The sequence below is a fragment of the Xyrauchen texanus genome, chromosome 36, assembly GCF_025860055.1.
Source record: "Xyrauchen texanus isolate HMW12.3.18 chromosome 36, RBS_HiC_50CHRs, whole genome shotgun sequence".
NCBI classification, from domain to species: domain Eukaryota; kingdom Metazoa; phylum Chordata; class Actinopteri; order Cypriniformes; family Catostomidae; genus Xyrauchen; species Xyrauchen texanus.
The window spans coordinates 14,471,015-14,486,096 of record NC_068311.1 but is presented as its reverse complement, the minus strand read 5'-3'; the positions used below and the strand labels follow the sequence as shown (position 1 = coordinate 14,486,096).

General features: G+C 37.6%; 1 protein-coding gene across 1 annotated transcript; it reads left to right on the top strand.

The window, feature by feature from the left end:
* Positions 1–6,890: 6,890 nt before the first annotated feature.
* tbx2b (T-box transcription factor 2b) lies at positions 6,891–15,082 on the top strand. The gene is made up of 7 exons (XM_052107665.1): positions 6,891–7,727; positions 8,589–8,856; positions 10,066–10,212; positions 11,242–11,318; positions 11,526–11,692; positions 12,391–12,998; positions 13,559–15,082. Exons 1-7 carry the CDS (start codon positions 7,366–7,368, stop codon positions 14,000–14,002), a joined length of 2,073 nt encoding a protein of 690 aa, XP_051963625.1. The 5' UTR covers positions 6,891–7,365; the 3' UTR covers positions 14,003–15,082.

Genomic DNA, 15,082 nt, shown 5'->3' with positions numbered 1-15,082 from the left:
CAGGATCACAACACCTGGACGAGCATCTCATCAGTGGCTTGATCGAACCGATGGGCGTTTGTATGCTAACAGACACCTAAAGTAAGAACAAACCACCTTTATCTTGAAGTAATTCTCACTGAATAGCGCCGGTGGATGTTGAGAGGACGCTTTGTCTGTTTAATATTGATGTTAGCCCATTTTGAGATGTTTCCCTTATCAATGTTACACAGGACTAGTTAAAACTTTTTACTAGTCTTAACTTTCCTAAATGTGAATCTGATATGGAATATATTAAGCAGCTGTTTTATCCGAAAACAATAACAAAAACAAAGTGAGAACAACACATTGAATGAATGTATATAATATTGAAAACGGGTTTTTGTTCAAGTTACCTGCGACATTTACGATTCAATGTGATAAACAAAAAATTTCAATGCATGAAATCTTTAATCTAATTTAATCTTGAATAAGTGATGACTCTTTTCATTAAACGAAATTCCCTAGATGTGCATGAAACGTCCACTAGAAATTACAAGTCTAGAAGAAGAAATCTACGTGATGTTTTGTTGATCGGTTTTGGTGGCTAATCATCTGCTTTTTAAAATATCAGGATCATTTATAAGGACCACAAAACGAAAATAAAAGAATACGAAATAAGACAGAACTATTTAGCGAATAACATACAGGCTATTTTTACTTTCTTCTCACTGTTTTTTTTTTTTTTTTTATAATTTTTTTTTTTTTGAATTATTATTAATGATATACTGCAGAGGCTATCTATGTGTGTATAATTTTATCTAGAGGTGTATCACAACATCAGATAACAATTTTTATCAACCACAGAAGTCACAGAAAAGGTGAAACACTTGTTGCATATAAGATGGAGCATGAGGCATAATCACTGAAGGGGAAATTATGGGGTCAGCAGCACCAGACAAAAGCTCAGGGGACCGAGTGAATCCAGTGTGTGTGATCATAAAGGAAACAAAAAAATCACCTACTTTAATTCTAATGCCAGTGTAAGATTTTAAAGGTGTAACCAGTCTGACAAGCCTCATGGCTAATGAAAAACAATATATATATATATATATATATATATATATATATATATATATATATATATATATATATATATATATATATGGGGTGTTACTTCTTGTGATAATATCGACATTAAAATGTAAAGGGTTAGAAAAAAAAATGTGGTTATATCAACAGGATGTTTCTATTACAACGAAATCATGAAACTGAGCTTGTTATAGTTGTTTCTCCGTTAGTAGCAATGATGTTTTTCGTGTTTTAAACCCTTTACAATTAGTAAAATGTGCTATGAAATAAATAGAAGTTTTAAGCACAAGTGTGTTCCATTCCTGCTTGAGGAAAAAAAAAAGTAATTAAGAGAGGGGGGAAAAAATAAATAGACATCATTTTGTTGTTTAGCTGTTGTGTTAGTTAGATGATGATACAGACACATCATGAACGAGCTGCACAATCATGTCGGCTTCACCAATTCCCTGAGGTATTTAGAGCGCCCCCACCTGTTACCTGAATAAGGTGTAGCTTCACCGAAGGTGGAGAATTATCATCAGTGATGGTTTTAAGAGTAATTTAAGAGCAAATTTGACTGGATTTAGTCTTTTAGGGTGGATTCTGAAAGTTCTAAATTATTCACATTAATTTAAGGACCTTTGGGTAAAAATATCGAAATATTTTCTTATTATTAACCTATTTAATATTTAGGCTTCTTAAACATAGCATATATTATTTACTATTTCCACCTAGAGTGTTAAAAAAATATATATATTTAAAATATATACATATATAATTGTATATATATATATATATGTGATTTTCTATGCTTTTTCAGTTTGATTGTTGGTCATGATATTAGTGGGCTATTGACTAGACTCTTATCTTGCTGTTTCTCTTAATTTATGACACCAAGTTTGTCCGAACCAGCCAGAGTCCTTACTGAAACGAAGACCTTTATTACTATCACTATATATTATTAAAATATAGAACCATAAATGTCTGATAGAGATAACAAGACGAAACTCGCATTCACACATATAGGCCTATGTCTTGTAAAAGCAGTAATTTACACAAATGTTTGCCAAAAATATCGAAGAGCAATCAATAATCTATTGTGTGTGTACATGTTTTTGTGTGTGTGTGTGTGTGTGTGTGTGTGTGTGTGTGTGTGGGCAGTTTGGGGTAGTTTACGAGGACATTTTTTATTTTTTAGGTTACAAACTGGTAATTACAAGGGTATTATGCTATAAATGTGATTTATGATGACATTTCTAGTGTCCCCATAATTCAAATAACTTAAAAAAAAGTGAATTGGCATAAATGCTGCATAAATCTTAAAATTCACTCCTTGTAACTATATAACACGTTTTGTAACACACACACACACACACACACACACACACACACACACACACACACACACACACACACACAGAGCTATCATTATGCGGACTCTCTATAGACATAATGCTTTTTATACTGTACGAACTATACAAAACATTGTTTTATTGAATTTTTTTTTAAGAATTGTGTGTGAGGATTAGGTTTAAGGGATATAATCTATAGTTCGTACAGTATAAAAAGCATTATGTCTATAGAGAGTCCGCATAATGATAGCTCTGTGTGTGTGTGTGTGTGTGTGTGTGTGTGTGTGTGTGTGTGTGTGTGTGTGTGTGTGTGTGTGTGTGTGTGTGTGTGTGTGTTACAAAACGTGTTATATAGTTACAAGGAGTGAATTTTAAGATTTATGCAGCATTTATGCCAATTCACTTTTGGGCAGAGGGAAGGTAGCGGGCGAGTGGACCGTTACACCAGAGCTGTCTGTAAATCTGTTGTTTTGCATCAATCACATACAGAATGTCCAGAGGAAATGGCACGAGAGATTCCGCTGATTCGGTTCGGTGAGACAAAATGGGCTATGCGAGGAGCTAATTGTATGATTTGGTAAAATAAGCACGAGCATATCAAATCCACTGTCCAAATGAAAAAAAACGGGGATGTGGTGAAATTGAAACAGGTTGTGTGCATCAGTAGTAAGAAGCTGGGCAGAAAAGAGTAGGAGAGATGGGGCTGCTATAGCTGGTGGAGGCGCTGGGTATAGGCTATATGTGACAAGGGGAAATATGAGGGACTTTGACAGGTCTTAAACGGCCTGGCGCCAAGGCCTCAGTCTACTGGCTAAATATAGCAGGAGAGATGATGCAGAGAGATGGGGAGAGATGATGAAAAGATGAAAAGAAGGAGCAACAATGTAAAGGCAGAAAAAAAGAGCAACGCTCATTTAATGATCAGCCCTAGAGGATCCTCTAGTTTCATATACGTGAAAGGTATTGAAAAGGGTTGTGTTATCTTTTGCAGGAACATATTAATTTCCATTGAACCATGGAAGCACAATTAGACACATTGTCTTTCAGCGGACACCGTCTCAAGGACACAAAAGCTAACAGAAGCTGATCATGCATAAAAGTTTGACTCTAGGCTATTTTTAACTAATGATGTCCACAGAGACTCCATACTATGTCTTCCTATAACGCATCAGGAACATTTCTGATCAGCTTTATCGCCGATAATTTCATGCAGATTAAAAGTGGTCATCGGTTTTTCGATGCCCCGTTGTTTTGGCAATACAGTGGCAGTGCAGTGAGAAGTTTACCAGCATGAACGGTTTTTAGTCGTGTGTGATAAGAGCTCAGCATGATTACATTCTTGTCGGTTTAGATGTGTTCGGCAGGAAAAATAAATCTGGCGTAATTGCAGAGACATTGTTGATGTGATTACTTCCTTTAGTATATACATAGAAAACCATTACCATTCTTCTCATGTGTGGTTAATCTCTTTCCAATCCAAATCAGACTTTGTCGAAGTTTAAGTCCACAGATCAAACAAATAGCTACTATTGATTAGCCACATTTCAACAAGTTTCTACTTCACATACATAAAATCTGTAAATCCTAATAAATAATATTTCATATTTACCAGGTAATCTAAGCTGCTGAATATTAGTAGAAAAGGTCATTTCAGTGCCAGGTTACAAATATAATAAAACAAAGAATATAAAGTATTCTATTTCTTCTCTTAAAATGTGATTTATTCTAAAAATGTATTATAAACTTTTGTCAAATTGGCGTGGTCATTCGCAAAATTAATTTGAACAATGCATTTGATCAAAATATGTAGTTTACACCTTATAGGGCCAAATGGCATAATGCAACAGCGAATGATAAATGTGGGTTTATTTTTCTTGAATCAGACATTTGAATTCATGGATGTTTTAGCTTGACTTCATTTTCGCTTCACTATAAAACATATTGCATTAAACTACTGTTAATACTTTTTTACCATTTCGTTTGCAATGTGGCTAAACTTTTCATTTCATAAAAGCAAACACATTGAAATTATTCCATTTGTATTGCAGTGCGGTAATATAATAAGTATACATTTTTATTTAGTGAAATTATTATAAAAAAATAAATAAATAAAAGCAAGCCATGGCAACAGAATTCAATTTCACCTAAATATCACACCTGTTTTGTAAAATCGTGCATAGCCCATATTTTACTGTCGGGTTATTAATAAATCCATTTGAGCTCCTTTTCTTTTTTCTTTTTGGTCTTTCACACATGACTTGAGCAACAAGTGTCTAGCACTATTTGTCTCTCTGTCTCGATCTTTTTTTACGGTGCAAATTATTATGCAATGCATTGGTGTGGATATGTAATTCAGCTTCCTTAATATATATTTTTAATAGATAGGCCAATTCTTAATTATTATTTTTTTCTTCTTTATGCTTTAGGCTAAACAAGATTCATGTTCAACGTGTTCGAAAAAAAAATCTAATACAGCTCAAACATTTTACAAAGGTCTATTGGCTATTTTAATGACATGTTTAAGATCAGTCAGCTATACATAATGGTCTGGAGTAATACCGCTTTATGTCTAAATAGATATCTCAAATCACGAAACTAAAACAAAAAACATAGATATTATACGTCATCTTAAACGTTTTAAATACAAGTTACAAATATATGTTTCTAGCTAGCTGCGCATTTTGCGTTTTATTTGAACGTAACAGCATTGCTTTTAATATAAGCATTCCTTTTGCATCAGTCCGTGTGTCTTTTATGTCCTCTCTGGCGCAGGAAGGGTTAAACATAGCTACAGCCTTTCATCGTGTTCTGCTGATTTGTATTGAAGTGTAAAAGTGACAACATTCCGCAACTGGTTGAATCCGTCCGTACAAACACGGAGATTGGACATTGGTGCGTTTTGGAAATACCTATTCATGCATATTCGATCTGACATCTGGTCAAAAAGTAGCATACTTTTGCATGCCAACTTATAAAGATCATAAGTCATTTTCAGAAGAAAGCAAGAACAAGTCAAAACTTTGGCGTGAATGGTAAGGGGGGGTTGGAGTGCACCGTTAGATGATTTTGGAGTAAATATGAACTGACAAGAGACGGTTCTTACTGTGGTACGTCAGCCGACTGGCGCCAAGCGGCTATCTAACAAACCCAATCCAAGTAAATCTAGAGTCTCCGAGTGGATTTCTTAAAGGCATAGACTACACCAGACAACACTCGTCGCTCGACCCACTCGTGAAACTACAGGTCGAAAGTAGAAGGTGAACATTTAGGCTATAATGGTCTGACGCATGCTGGCATGGTCTGTTTTAAACCTAAAGGCGCAAAGATGTAGAGATCTCTAGAGAATACAGAAAAGAAAATCATTTTTATCCACTCACCTAAAATGTTGCAAATCAGATAAAAACATTGTATTCACAGGTAGCCTATCTGAGCACAGTGTAATACAACACACGGTCATTTCTGAGGATTCCTTGCTTGTTGCATTTACTGCATTTATATCCCATAAACATACAGTTGCCTACACCACATATATGCATCAAATATAAAGTAGATTCTGGATTTACATTAAAAGGTAAACCCGCATTTGATGGTCGTTACCCCACATGCTACTCCATAAGATTTGTAATAGTTAAGAGTACGCTAAAGGAGCACTCACCAGAATGAGCTTTACATTGGTCTTTAGATTCCATCAAGCCTCTTCCTCTTTCTTCAGTATAGCACGTGGCTGTGCGCTTTGAATGACCCGGGACAGAATTTAAAGTGCCAATGTCCGGTTATTGGCTGCTGTTCCTCGCATGAAGTCATTCGCATCAGACGGACGAAGTACGGAAATAGTTATTCACACAGTGAAACGTTGAATGTAATTAATAAGTCGACAATGTCCCTTGGCTGTGAGTGCTCAGTGCTTTTATTATTATCAAAATACTCTTACTCGACGCGGTCGTTTTTGTTCAGCGAATAGGTAGCCTAAAAGCTAGCCCATGTTTGTGGTATACATTTATATTTTCTATTGCGAATAATTATCTTCATATGTTAAAATGTGCCTACATAATATTTTGCGCTGATTAATCATATAGCCGTATATATATATAAATATTTATATATAATCATGTACACTTTTGCATGAGTACAAGCGCAGTCATTTATACGTTATTAATCTTAATGTATCGGAAAGTGAGTTTGGATCCTCAAACAAGGAGGCGTCGTTTCATCGTAATTATAAAGCGCAAGCCGACCGAGGTGCAGTCTTCACCGGCTAAGCACTGAGGGCTGACCCGGTGCATGGCTTGGAGACGGGGGTGGGATTTCCCGATCTTTTCTGTCATTGGTTAATATTTTATTCTGTTGACATGTTTTCTTACTGCTAATGCTTCCGACGCCTTCTTGTCCACCCCCTCTCCTCGAGCCTGGCCGGAGCTGTCAAAACCACGCCTATAGAGGCCCACAATTGGTCCAGAAAGCGTAAAATCAGCAATCAAGGGGGCTTGGTTCATTAGTGCTGGGATCAGAGCAGGAAGGACATGTGAGATAGTTACAGTTGTACAGTGGACAGGGCAAGATCAAACCATTTTATCTCCGCGTCTGTGTAGAATGACGGCGCTTGCGTGGACATCCGCATCGAAAGAGTAATCTTGTTTTTATGAGAGCAACTGTTGGAGAAAAGGAATCCCCAAATCTGCCTTCAAAGCGTCGTTGCGCTCACTTTGATATTATTTCGGGGACTTCGTGGAAACCAACAGCTACGGGAGATAAAGTGGAAGATTCCTACCACTCTTGCCTTTGCTCGTTTTAAACGTCTATTTCATCTACCGTCTTTAAAGATCCATATATAGCACGGTGATTCCTAATTGCTTGTTGTTCCTCCTCTCAGTGAGACAATATAATCTTTTGGATACGCGATTCTTTTCTTTTTTCTTTTTTTTTGGGGGGGGGGGCCAGAATAAACCACTAAATATATTTTTCACTACGATTTTTGGATGCACCGATGAGAGATCCAGTTTTTACAGGGACTGCCATGGCTTACCACCCTTTCCACGCTCACCGGCCGACCGACTTCCCAATGTCAGCTTTTCTCGCGGCCGCGCAACCCTCCTTCTTCCCGGCGCTGACTTTGCCTCCCGGGGCTCTCACAAAGCCGATCCCGGACCATACCCTGGCTGGAGCCGTGGAGGCTGGACTCCATCCGGCTCTGAGTCACCATCATCAGGCAGCTCATCTTCGCAGTCTCAAGAACCTAGAGCCTGAGGAAGAAGTGGAAGATGATCCAAAAGTCACACTGGAAGCGAAGGATCTATGGGACCAGTTCCATAAAATAGGAACAGAAATGGTTATTACGAAATCTGGCAGGTGAGATCACAGTTGCTCTATTTTTAGTCTTTTGTTTCGATATTATTTATAGTAAATCACATATCTTCTAAAATAAATAGGCCAACGCATCAAATGCATGGATTAAAAGCATAAACATAGTTTTTGATAACTGCTCGATTGATGCTTGTGTAGTTCAGAACTCACAGTCAATTCTGCACTAAATCCGTGTCTTGTGCATATGTTTCTCATAAGTAATTTCTCCTTTATTTTCTTATTATTAACTTGTACCCTGAATCGGATGACCTAGTTATTATGTCAAGGAGACTACAAAAGTGAACGTTTTACTGTCAGAGCATATGTACCTGAATGATTGATATGCTCAGTTGACTTTCGAAATGGCTAAAGTAGCAGCGTTGCGTATTCTGTTGAGAAGCAAATAGAAAATAGCAGACTTTAAGGAGAGATTTTGTTGCTCATATCAAATATTGACTTTCTCAAGGCATGGTGTGGTACCGTTAAAACTGAGCTTTAATTTAGCTCGTGATGTGAAAGGTCTTTCTTGGTTCTGGGGTGACAGCAAACTACTTTATGTAAATAGGCTGACACTTTCATGGAAGATTTAAGTCTTGAGGCGAGCTAATTTATCTGCAGCCTAGGTGAAATGTGAACATCACTGGAACATGTTTTGTCTGTAATGAAATCTAGTCAGGGTACAACATAGCACTGACAACGTTTACTTATTATTTGCTTCCTTGGATATTTTGGTTGGGTTGTTAAAACGTTAAGCTTGAATTTGCTTGCGTTTGGTTGTATGCAAAAGCAACAACAACAAAAAAAACTTTTCTGTGAAGATTTTGATTTATGGACATCAGTTCACATTTGTTATCCCTTTTTCTACAGGAGAATGTTTCCACCTTTTAAAGTCCGCATTAATGGACTCGATAAAAAAGCCAAGTATATTCTATTAATGGATATTGTGGCTGCCGACGACTGCCGCTACAAGTTTCACAACTCTCGCTGGATGGTTGCGGGGAAGGCCGACCCGGAGATGCCAAAGCGAATGTATATACATCCGGATAGTCCAGCTACTGGTGAACAATGGATGGCTAAGCCTGTTGCTTTTCATAAACTGAAGTTAACGAACAACATTTCGGACAAACATGGATTTGTAAGTAATCTGTTTTGGCATTGTTTTGATTTTCTTCAATAACGTATTTTTAATATATTTGTGTACGGCATGTAAGGCTATTAACATTTTATATCGCTGTGTAATATATTGATATAGCCTAAATGTATTGCCGTCTGTGGGTTGTCAAGCTTCACGCGCGTAATGATGATTAGGCTATATATTGCTTAAAATATTGTTGTTGTTGTTGTTGTTTCTGTGTGCTGAGAAGTGTGAATAATTCAGAAATACACCGTTTAGCTTGGGTACTTAACCATTTCCGCGGCCTATATATAGCCTACATTTATTTTGGGTATTTTTTTATTTGGATGCCGCTAAATTTAAATTCTTCCTTTGATTCGGCACGCTTACAAACTAGATATGAGTGATTAAATAGTAAATGTATTGTTATATATAATTATGACATTGTCAGTTCAGTTATATAATGAAAATACTTCATTTTGAGATTTTCTTGGACTTTTCTTTATGATATAATTGTTTATGATAGAAGCGCAAAGGGCTATAACTTTTATGAGAGGGTGAAAGTGACGGGACGGACCTTGAATCACCTTACAGTAGCTAAATGAGTTTACAAATAACCTTGAAAGTGTCATTTGGGCTTTTCTGGCTGTGTCTCACTGCGTAGGAGTGAGCACAGCAACAAACTGATAGGCTGAGCGACCTGTCCAGTCTCTGCTGTGTTGGTTAGGTTCAATGAAAAAGTTGAGGCGGATGCAACGAAGCTGACCAATACTCTATACATGAGCATGCAGTCAAATACAGCATGCGCTCTGCTTCCTTACCCCGGCTTGCAAACAAATCGACTGGAAACAACGTTTACATGCATGGAAAAACCATTTGATATTTGTAGTCAAATCGAAAAAAGTAAATATTTTATTTATTCACCACACGTGTGCTGTTGTAAAGTTGTTTCTTTAAATGATCAATTTACAGAATTGCCTGTTTAATTATTTATTTCAAATATTTAGTGATTTGTTTGTGATAATGATGGCGCCACCATTGCATTCATGTTGGTTTCTGTTTACCCCAAGCTGCATTGTATTTTAAGACCAATATTTCCACAATTACTTAAACTAGTAGTCTATGCGGTATTTATTGTCTAAAATGATTTTAAAGACTGGTATCTTGAAATTGATCATTATTGTGACAAGCACTAATTCCTTCCATTCCTCTTTCTCCCCTTCTTCTTAGACAATTCTGAATTCAATGCATAAATACCAGCCCAGGTTCCATATTGTGAGAGCCAATGATATTCTAAAGCTTCCGTACAGCACTTTTAGGACATATGTTTTTCCTGAGACCGACTTTATTGCTGTCACAGCTTATCAAAACGACAAGGTATGTACTCATATTTTCAGGATTACAGAAACCCTGCCGTGAACCTTACATGGGTATTATATGTGCTTACAACTAGTTTATGTTATGACATATTCATATTTTTCATGGAAATTTTGGTCGTTTTACAAAGTTTGATCGGATTAACTATTTCCACTTTACGTTAGTCTTATTAAGAGGAGTGGCTTATTTTAAATAAGATGATGCAGAATTATATTTTTAAAGCAATTAAAAATAAAAATAATTGAATATCTAGCGATAGCTACTTCCAGCTACTGTTGATGCTAATTGTCGTCTGTGTCCGAGGAGCCTGGAGAGCATGTCGGTATCGTAAAGTTTATGACATAGAGTCACAATCGATTAGCAGGCACTAAACTCGCCGGTTTGTCCGCCCAGGATCTATACACACTTGAGGCACAGCAATCAAAGCGTGTCAGTTTCTAAACTTTAAAGACAGCGGCAATCTAACTGAGCAATCTATGCACATTAAGGACCTGGTTTCTTGTGAACTTGTAGCCTACAGCGTCCAAATCACCTGGGCAAAACAAAAATCGTTCTGTTACATCGCTCTGTATTTTCATGGAACTTGTAAAAACTGGCAATGATTCAAACCACACTATTAATTATTGATAGTAGGTCTGCGTCACTCAACTAGTTGGCCACTATTGTTCTCTCTGTTGTGCTGTAGAGAATAACAATTTGACAAATGGAAAAATGTTTACTCGTGGAATTTTCTCAGGGGGGTCCTGATTAAATATCTCTTTCATTTAAAATTGTAATAAATAAATTAGCACTCGGAAGTAGTCTGTGTTTAACGGTGTTGGGATCATATGAATAATGTGTTTGTTTATGCATTTCAATCTGGTAAGATTGAGCTGTTTGCTTGTAGATTATTAATTCATATATATTACTGTACCATACCGTTGACGACAACAGCAGTCTAATACGAATGATACTGCTTTTAGCACTAGTACATTTCTAATACAACTAAAACCAATGATATTTACATCAATATTTTTTCTTTGTATCCAGATAACACAATTGAAGATTGATAATAACCCCTTTGCCAAAGGCTTCAGAGACACAGGGAATGGAAGGAGGGAGAAAAGGTGAGTCTGAACCCTCACCCTATACATGCGATATTACGCAATGTAAAATGGTCGAAGAACTAAAACAGACTCGTAATCTAGTATAGTAAAATGTTTCCAATTCAAAGCTCAACTTTTTCACCTGTCCATAGTCTTTGAGTCGGTCAACTTTAGGTCATATGGTTTGGATGTGTGACTTTATTGGTGTCTGTGTTTTATTTGTTACAGAAAACAGCTGACCCTTCCAACATTACGCATGTATGAGGATCAATGCAAAGTGGACCGTGATGGCGGAGACTCTGATGCTTCCTCAAGCGAACCTGCAACCGGTAGAGATGCTAGTCATTCACCTGGACCGGTTTCCAGCCCACTTCGATTCAACCGAAGCAGCAGAGGTTGGTCTAAAACTATGAATAAATTATATTGGTATGTTTCATGATCACTGAGAGGAAACAGGCCTAAGTAGCATATCATTTACAAGACGATGTCTTATGCCTTCGGCGTTTCAAGACTATTTCAATAATTAACAATGCAATTTTCACAATGCATTATTATGACCAACGGTGCTGAAAAGTCTAGTGTAATTTACGCATCAAGTTATGAGGTGAATCAGTCTGGACCAAAACCTAGACAAGTTTATGGGCCTTCTTTGTAGCATACCTTATTACAGCCATACGTCTCGGTGGTGAAAACAGACTAAATTGAACTTTTAAATGTAATCCATTTGTTTGTGATTACTTGTTAATAATTGAATCGCATTTCCCAATTTTTTATTTGTTTGCAGTTGGACTCCTATTGACACCATGAAGGCGCTCTCGCCTGTTCGATAGCAAAATATGGCTATTCAATAGAGTAGAGTAGTAGAGTAGTCTATTCAATCAGCGATACATGTAAAAACATGTAATTGCTGGCAACCTTTAATTATTTGAGTTCACATCGTACGCATTAAAACTACGTCTCGACCTGGAATTAGGCGACTGTATTTACAAAAATGATCTGTCTTCTCTATGACTGTTTAGTTGCCATTTACCTTTGTCATCCTCATATGTGAATAAATGAGTAATTTATGACAATGTTTGTTTGTTTTTTACAGATGAGAAAACATGCAGTGACAGTGAGCACGAAATGGACCCCCAAGATGAGCGATGTGGAGGCACCAGCAGTCCTGTACCTGAGCCTCCATCTCCATTCAGGTCGAGATGTGAAGACCGGGGGCGGGAGAGGCCTGTTCTGGAGAAAAAAGAGGATTATCCGGAGTCCCGAAAATATAGTAATTCCACATTTAGCATAAAAAACTTGGAGAAAGACAAACTAGAGAGCAGGCAGAGGAAAGACACGGACCTGTCAAAGAAGGACACGGAAAACGGGGGTCTTAGCGGCAGTAAAGAGAGCTTCTCTCCTCTGATGGTACAGACAGAAAGTCCTTCACATTTTAGTGCAGGACATCTTCAAAGTTTGGCGCTCTCAGGCCTACACAGTCAACAGTTCTTTAACCCACTAAACACCGGGCAGCCTCTATTATTCCACCCTGGACAGTTTGCCATGGCACCCGGAGCGTTTTCAGCCATGGGGATGGGACATCTGTTGGCTTCAGTATCAGGAGCGGGTGGCCTGGAGAATGGGAGTCTGTCGGCCCAGGGTACTGGAGGCACCCCAAATCCTTTTCCATTTCATCTGTCTCAACACATGCTTGCCTCTCAGGTAAGGAAACCCTCTATATTACAATTTAAATCGTTGTCATGATAAGCCATTCGCCATGCCTGGTTATGAAATACATAAATACAAAAGGGGTTACATCTTGCGACAGTGCTTATTGGTAAGATGGCCTTTTGATTTGATAGATTACACACTGTTGGCAGAGCATTATCAGTTGGCCTATATAACAAATATTTAGCTTTACATTGAGAAAATAAATTTCGTAATGCTCCGAAGTTATGGTTATGAAGAATTCAGAATGTGGCTACCGATTAAAATGTGCAAAAGAAAATCAAAAATTATTTGCAAATATGTATTAGGCTATTTCTTAGACATATTTCTTGAATAATTATTCATTGATTTTTATTTGCCAATAATGTCACAAAGTGAGAATGTCATTATGCCTTTAACTCTATGAGTCCTTTGCTGTAGTCAATAAATTCGTCTTGCATTAAAATCAGATGGGCTGAGAATAGCCTATAGTTATTTTGTGCATATAAAGACTCTCTGAAAATTTCGCCACGTTTGGTGGGCTAAAAGTCTTAAACAAATGTGTCTTATTACAGGGCATTCCGATGCCAACCTTTGGTGGACTTTTCCCATATCCGTACACCTACATGGCTGCGGCAGCTGCAGCGGCCTCCGCCCTCCCCGCGAGCAGCAGCACAGCCTCCTCACTCTCCAGAAACCCGTTCTTGAGCAGCTCCACTCGCCCTCGACTGCGATTCAACCCTTACCAGCTCCCCGTGTCTATCCCTCAAAGCACAAACCTACTCACTACCGGATTGCCAAGCGGCCTGAACCCCTCATCTGAATCCTCTAAATGTGGTAGCAGGGAGGCGAGTCCAGTGCCTGATCAGCATAATCATAAATCTGGGGCTAGTCAGAGGAACGGCTCCCCTAAAACAGCAATGAAGGAATCCATCAATGAACTTCAGAATATTCAAAGATTAGTGAGCGGCCTAGAGAGTCGGCGGGAGACTTCCTCGCCTCGGGATTCCCCCAAGTGATCAAGCGTCCCCAAACCTATCCAGGGAATGACTTGAATTGCCAGAGGATTTTATTAAGTGGTTCTCTGTGAGAGATTTCACCATTTACTGTTTTTTTTTTTATGGATGACTGGAGTGGAAAAAACAAACAGCAGTCAACAAGCAAAAATATTAATAAAAAAAAAAAATGTTGCATAAATTGGATCTGCGAGATCTGCGTAGGAAATTCTGCGAAGACAATCTACGGTGGCCTAATTGACTCTTCGTAGAACGTGTTGAAAAGACCACGCCAATCTAGTGAAGAGAGGAATTAACAATTTTGTTTTTTGGTGTGTGTGTGTAACGTCAGTAGGATCACTACTGGTCACAATATCTAAATGGTGATTCAGTTAAGACTGAAAACTTCAAAGCTACATCCAAAAAGGAAAAAGACAAAAAAGAAGATAGTGAAATTAAAAAAGGATATGTCAAAAGGGATTGAAATGACAGTTGGACCGTTAGTTAAATCCGACAGACAGTTATAGCCTACCTGAACTATTTAATGTAATTATTAATAAAATAATCCTAATTCTGTAAATAAGCTACAAGGACCTAAGAATATGCAAATTGGTATTAATTTATTCAAAGCTGTACATTTGCGTGTACATAATATTTAGAGTTTAACTCATTGCATTGTTTTTTTTTCTTCATTTTTCACAATTGTAAATGTAAGGCATAGCGTTTGTTGTTTGGATACAGAAGATGTACCTATCTGTGATGCGTTGCTGTTTAATCTGCCTGTGACACGCAATGAAGCGTGTGCCATCATTGACTTGTAGCAGTTGCTGTAAAAAAACAAAACAAAAAAACACTTATCACGCCGGAGAAACATATCTGCGGGACTCACAAGGTTTGGGAAGCCTCAGGTTAATGTATACTCCAACAGAGAAGAGACTGACATTCCTCTTCTTGAGCTGAGTTTATATAAATAAATATATGAACGTGTCCCGTTTTGCTGGCTGTCCGGATTTTTTCTGTTGTTGTTGATGTTGTAGGATTCTTTCACACTTTCAATAAAAAAAATCAATGTTTAAATATGTTACATTTATGGCACTACCTTCT

What these genes read in the sequence shown, in the direction of transcription:
- tbx2b (XM_052107665.1), top strand. Translation starts at nt 7,366, where the DNA reads ATGAGAGATCCAGTTTTTACAGGGACTGCCATGGCTTACCACCCTTTC. An exon ending in ATTCAACCGAAGCAGCAGAG is followed by an intron (nt 11,693 to 12,390) that starts GTTGGTCTAAAA and finishes TGTTTTTTACAG; the next exon opens with ATGAGAAAACATGCAGTGAC. An exon ending in AACACATGCTTGCCTCTCAG is followed by an intron (nt 12,999 to 13,558) that starts GTAAGGAAACCC and finishes GTCTTATTACAG; the next exon opens with GGCATTCCGATGCCAACCTT.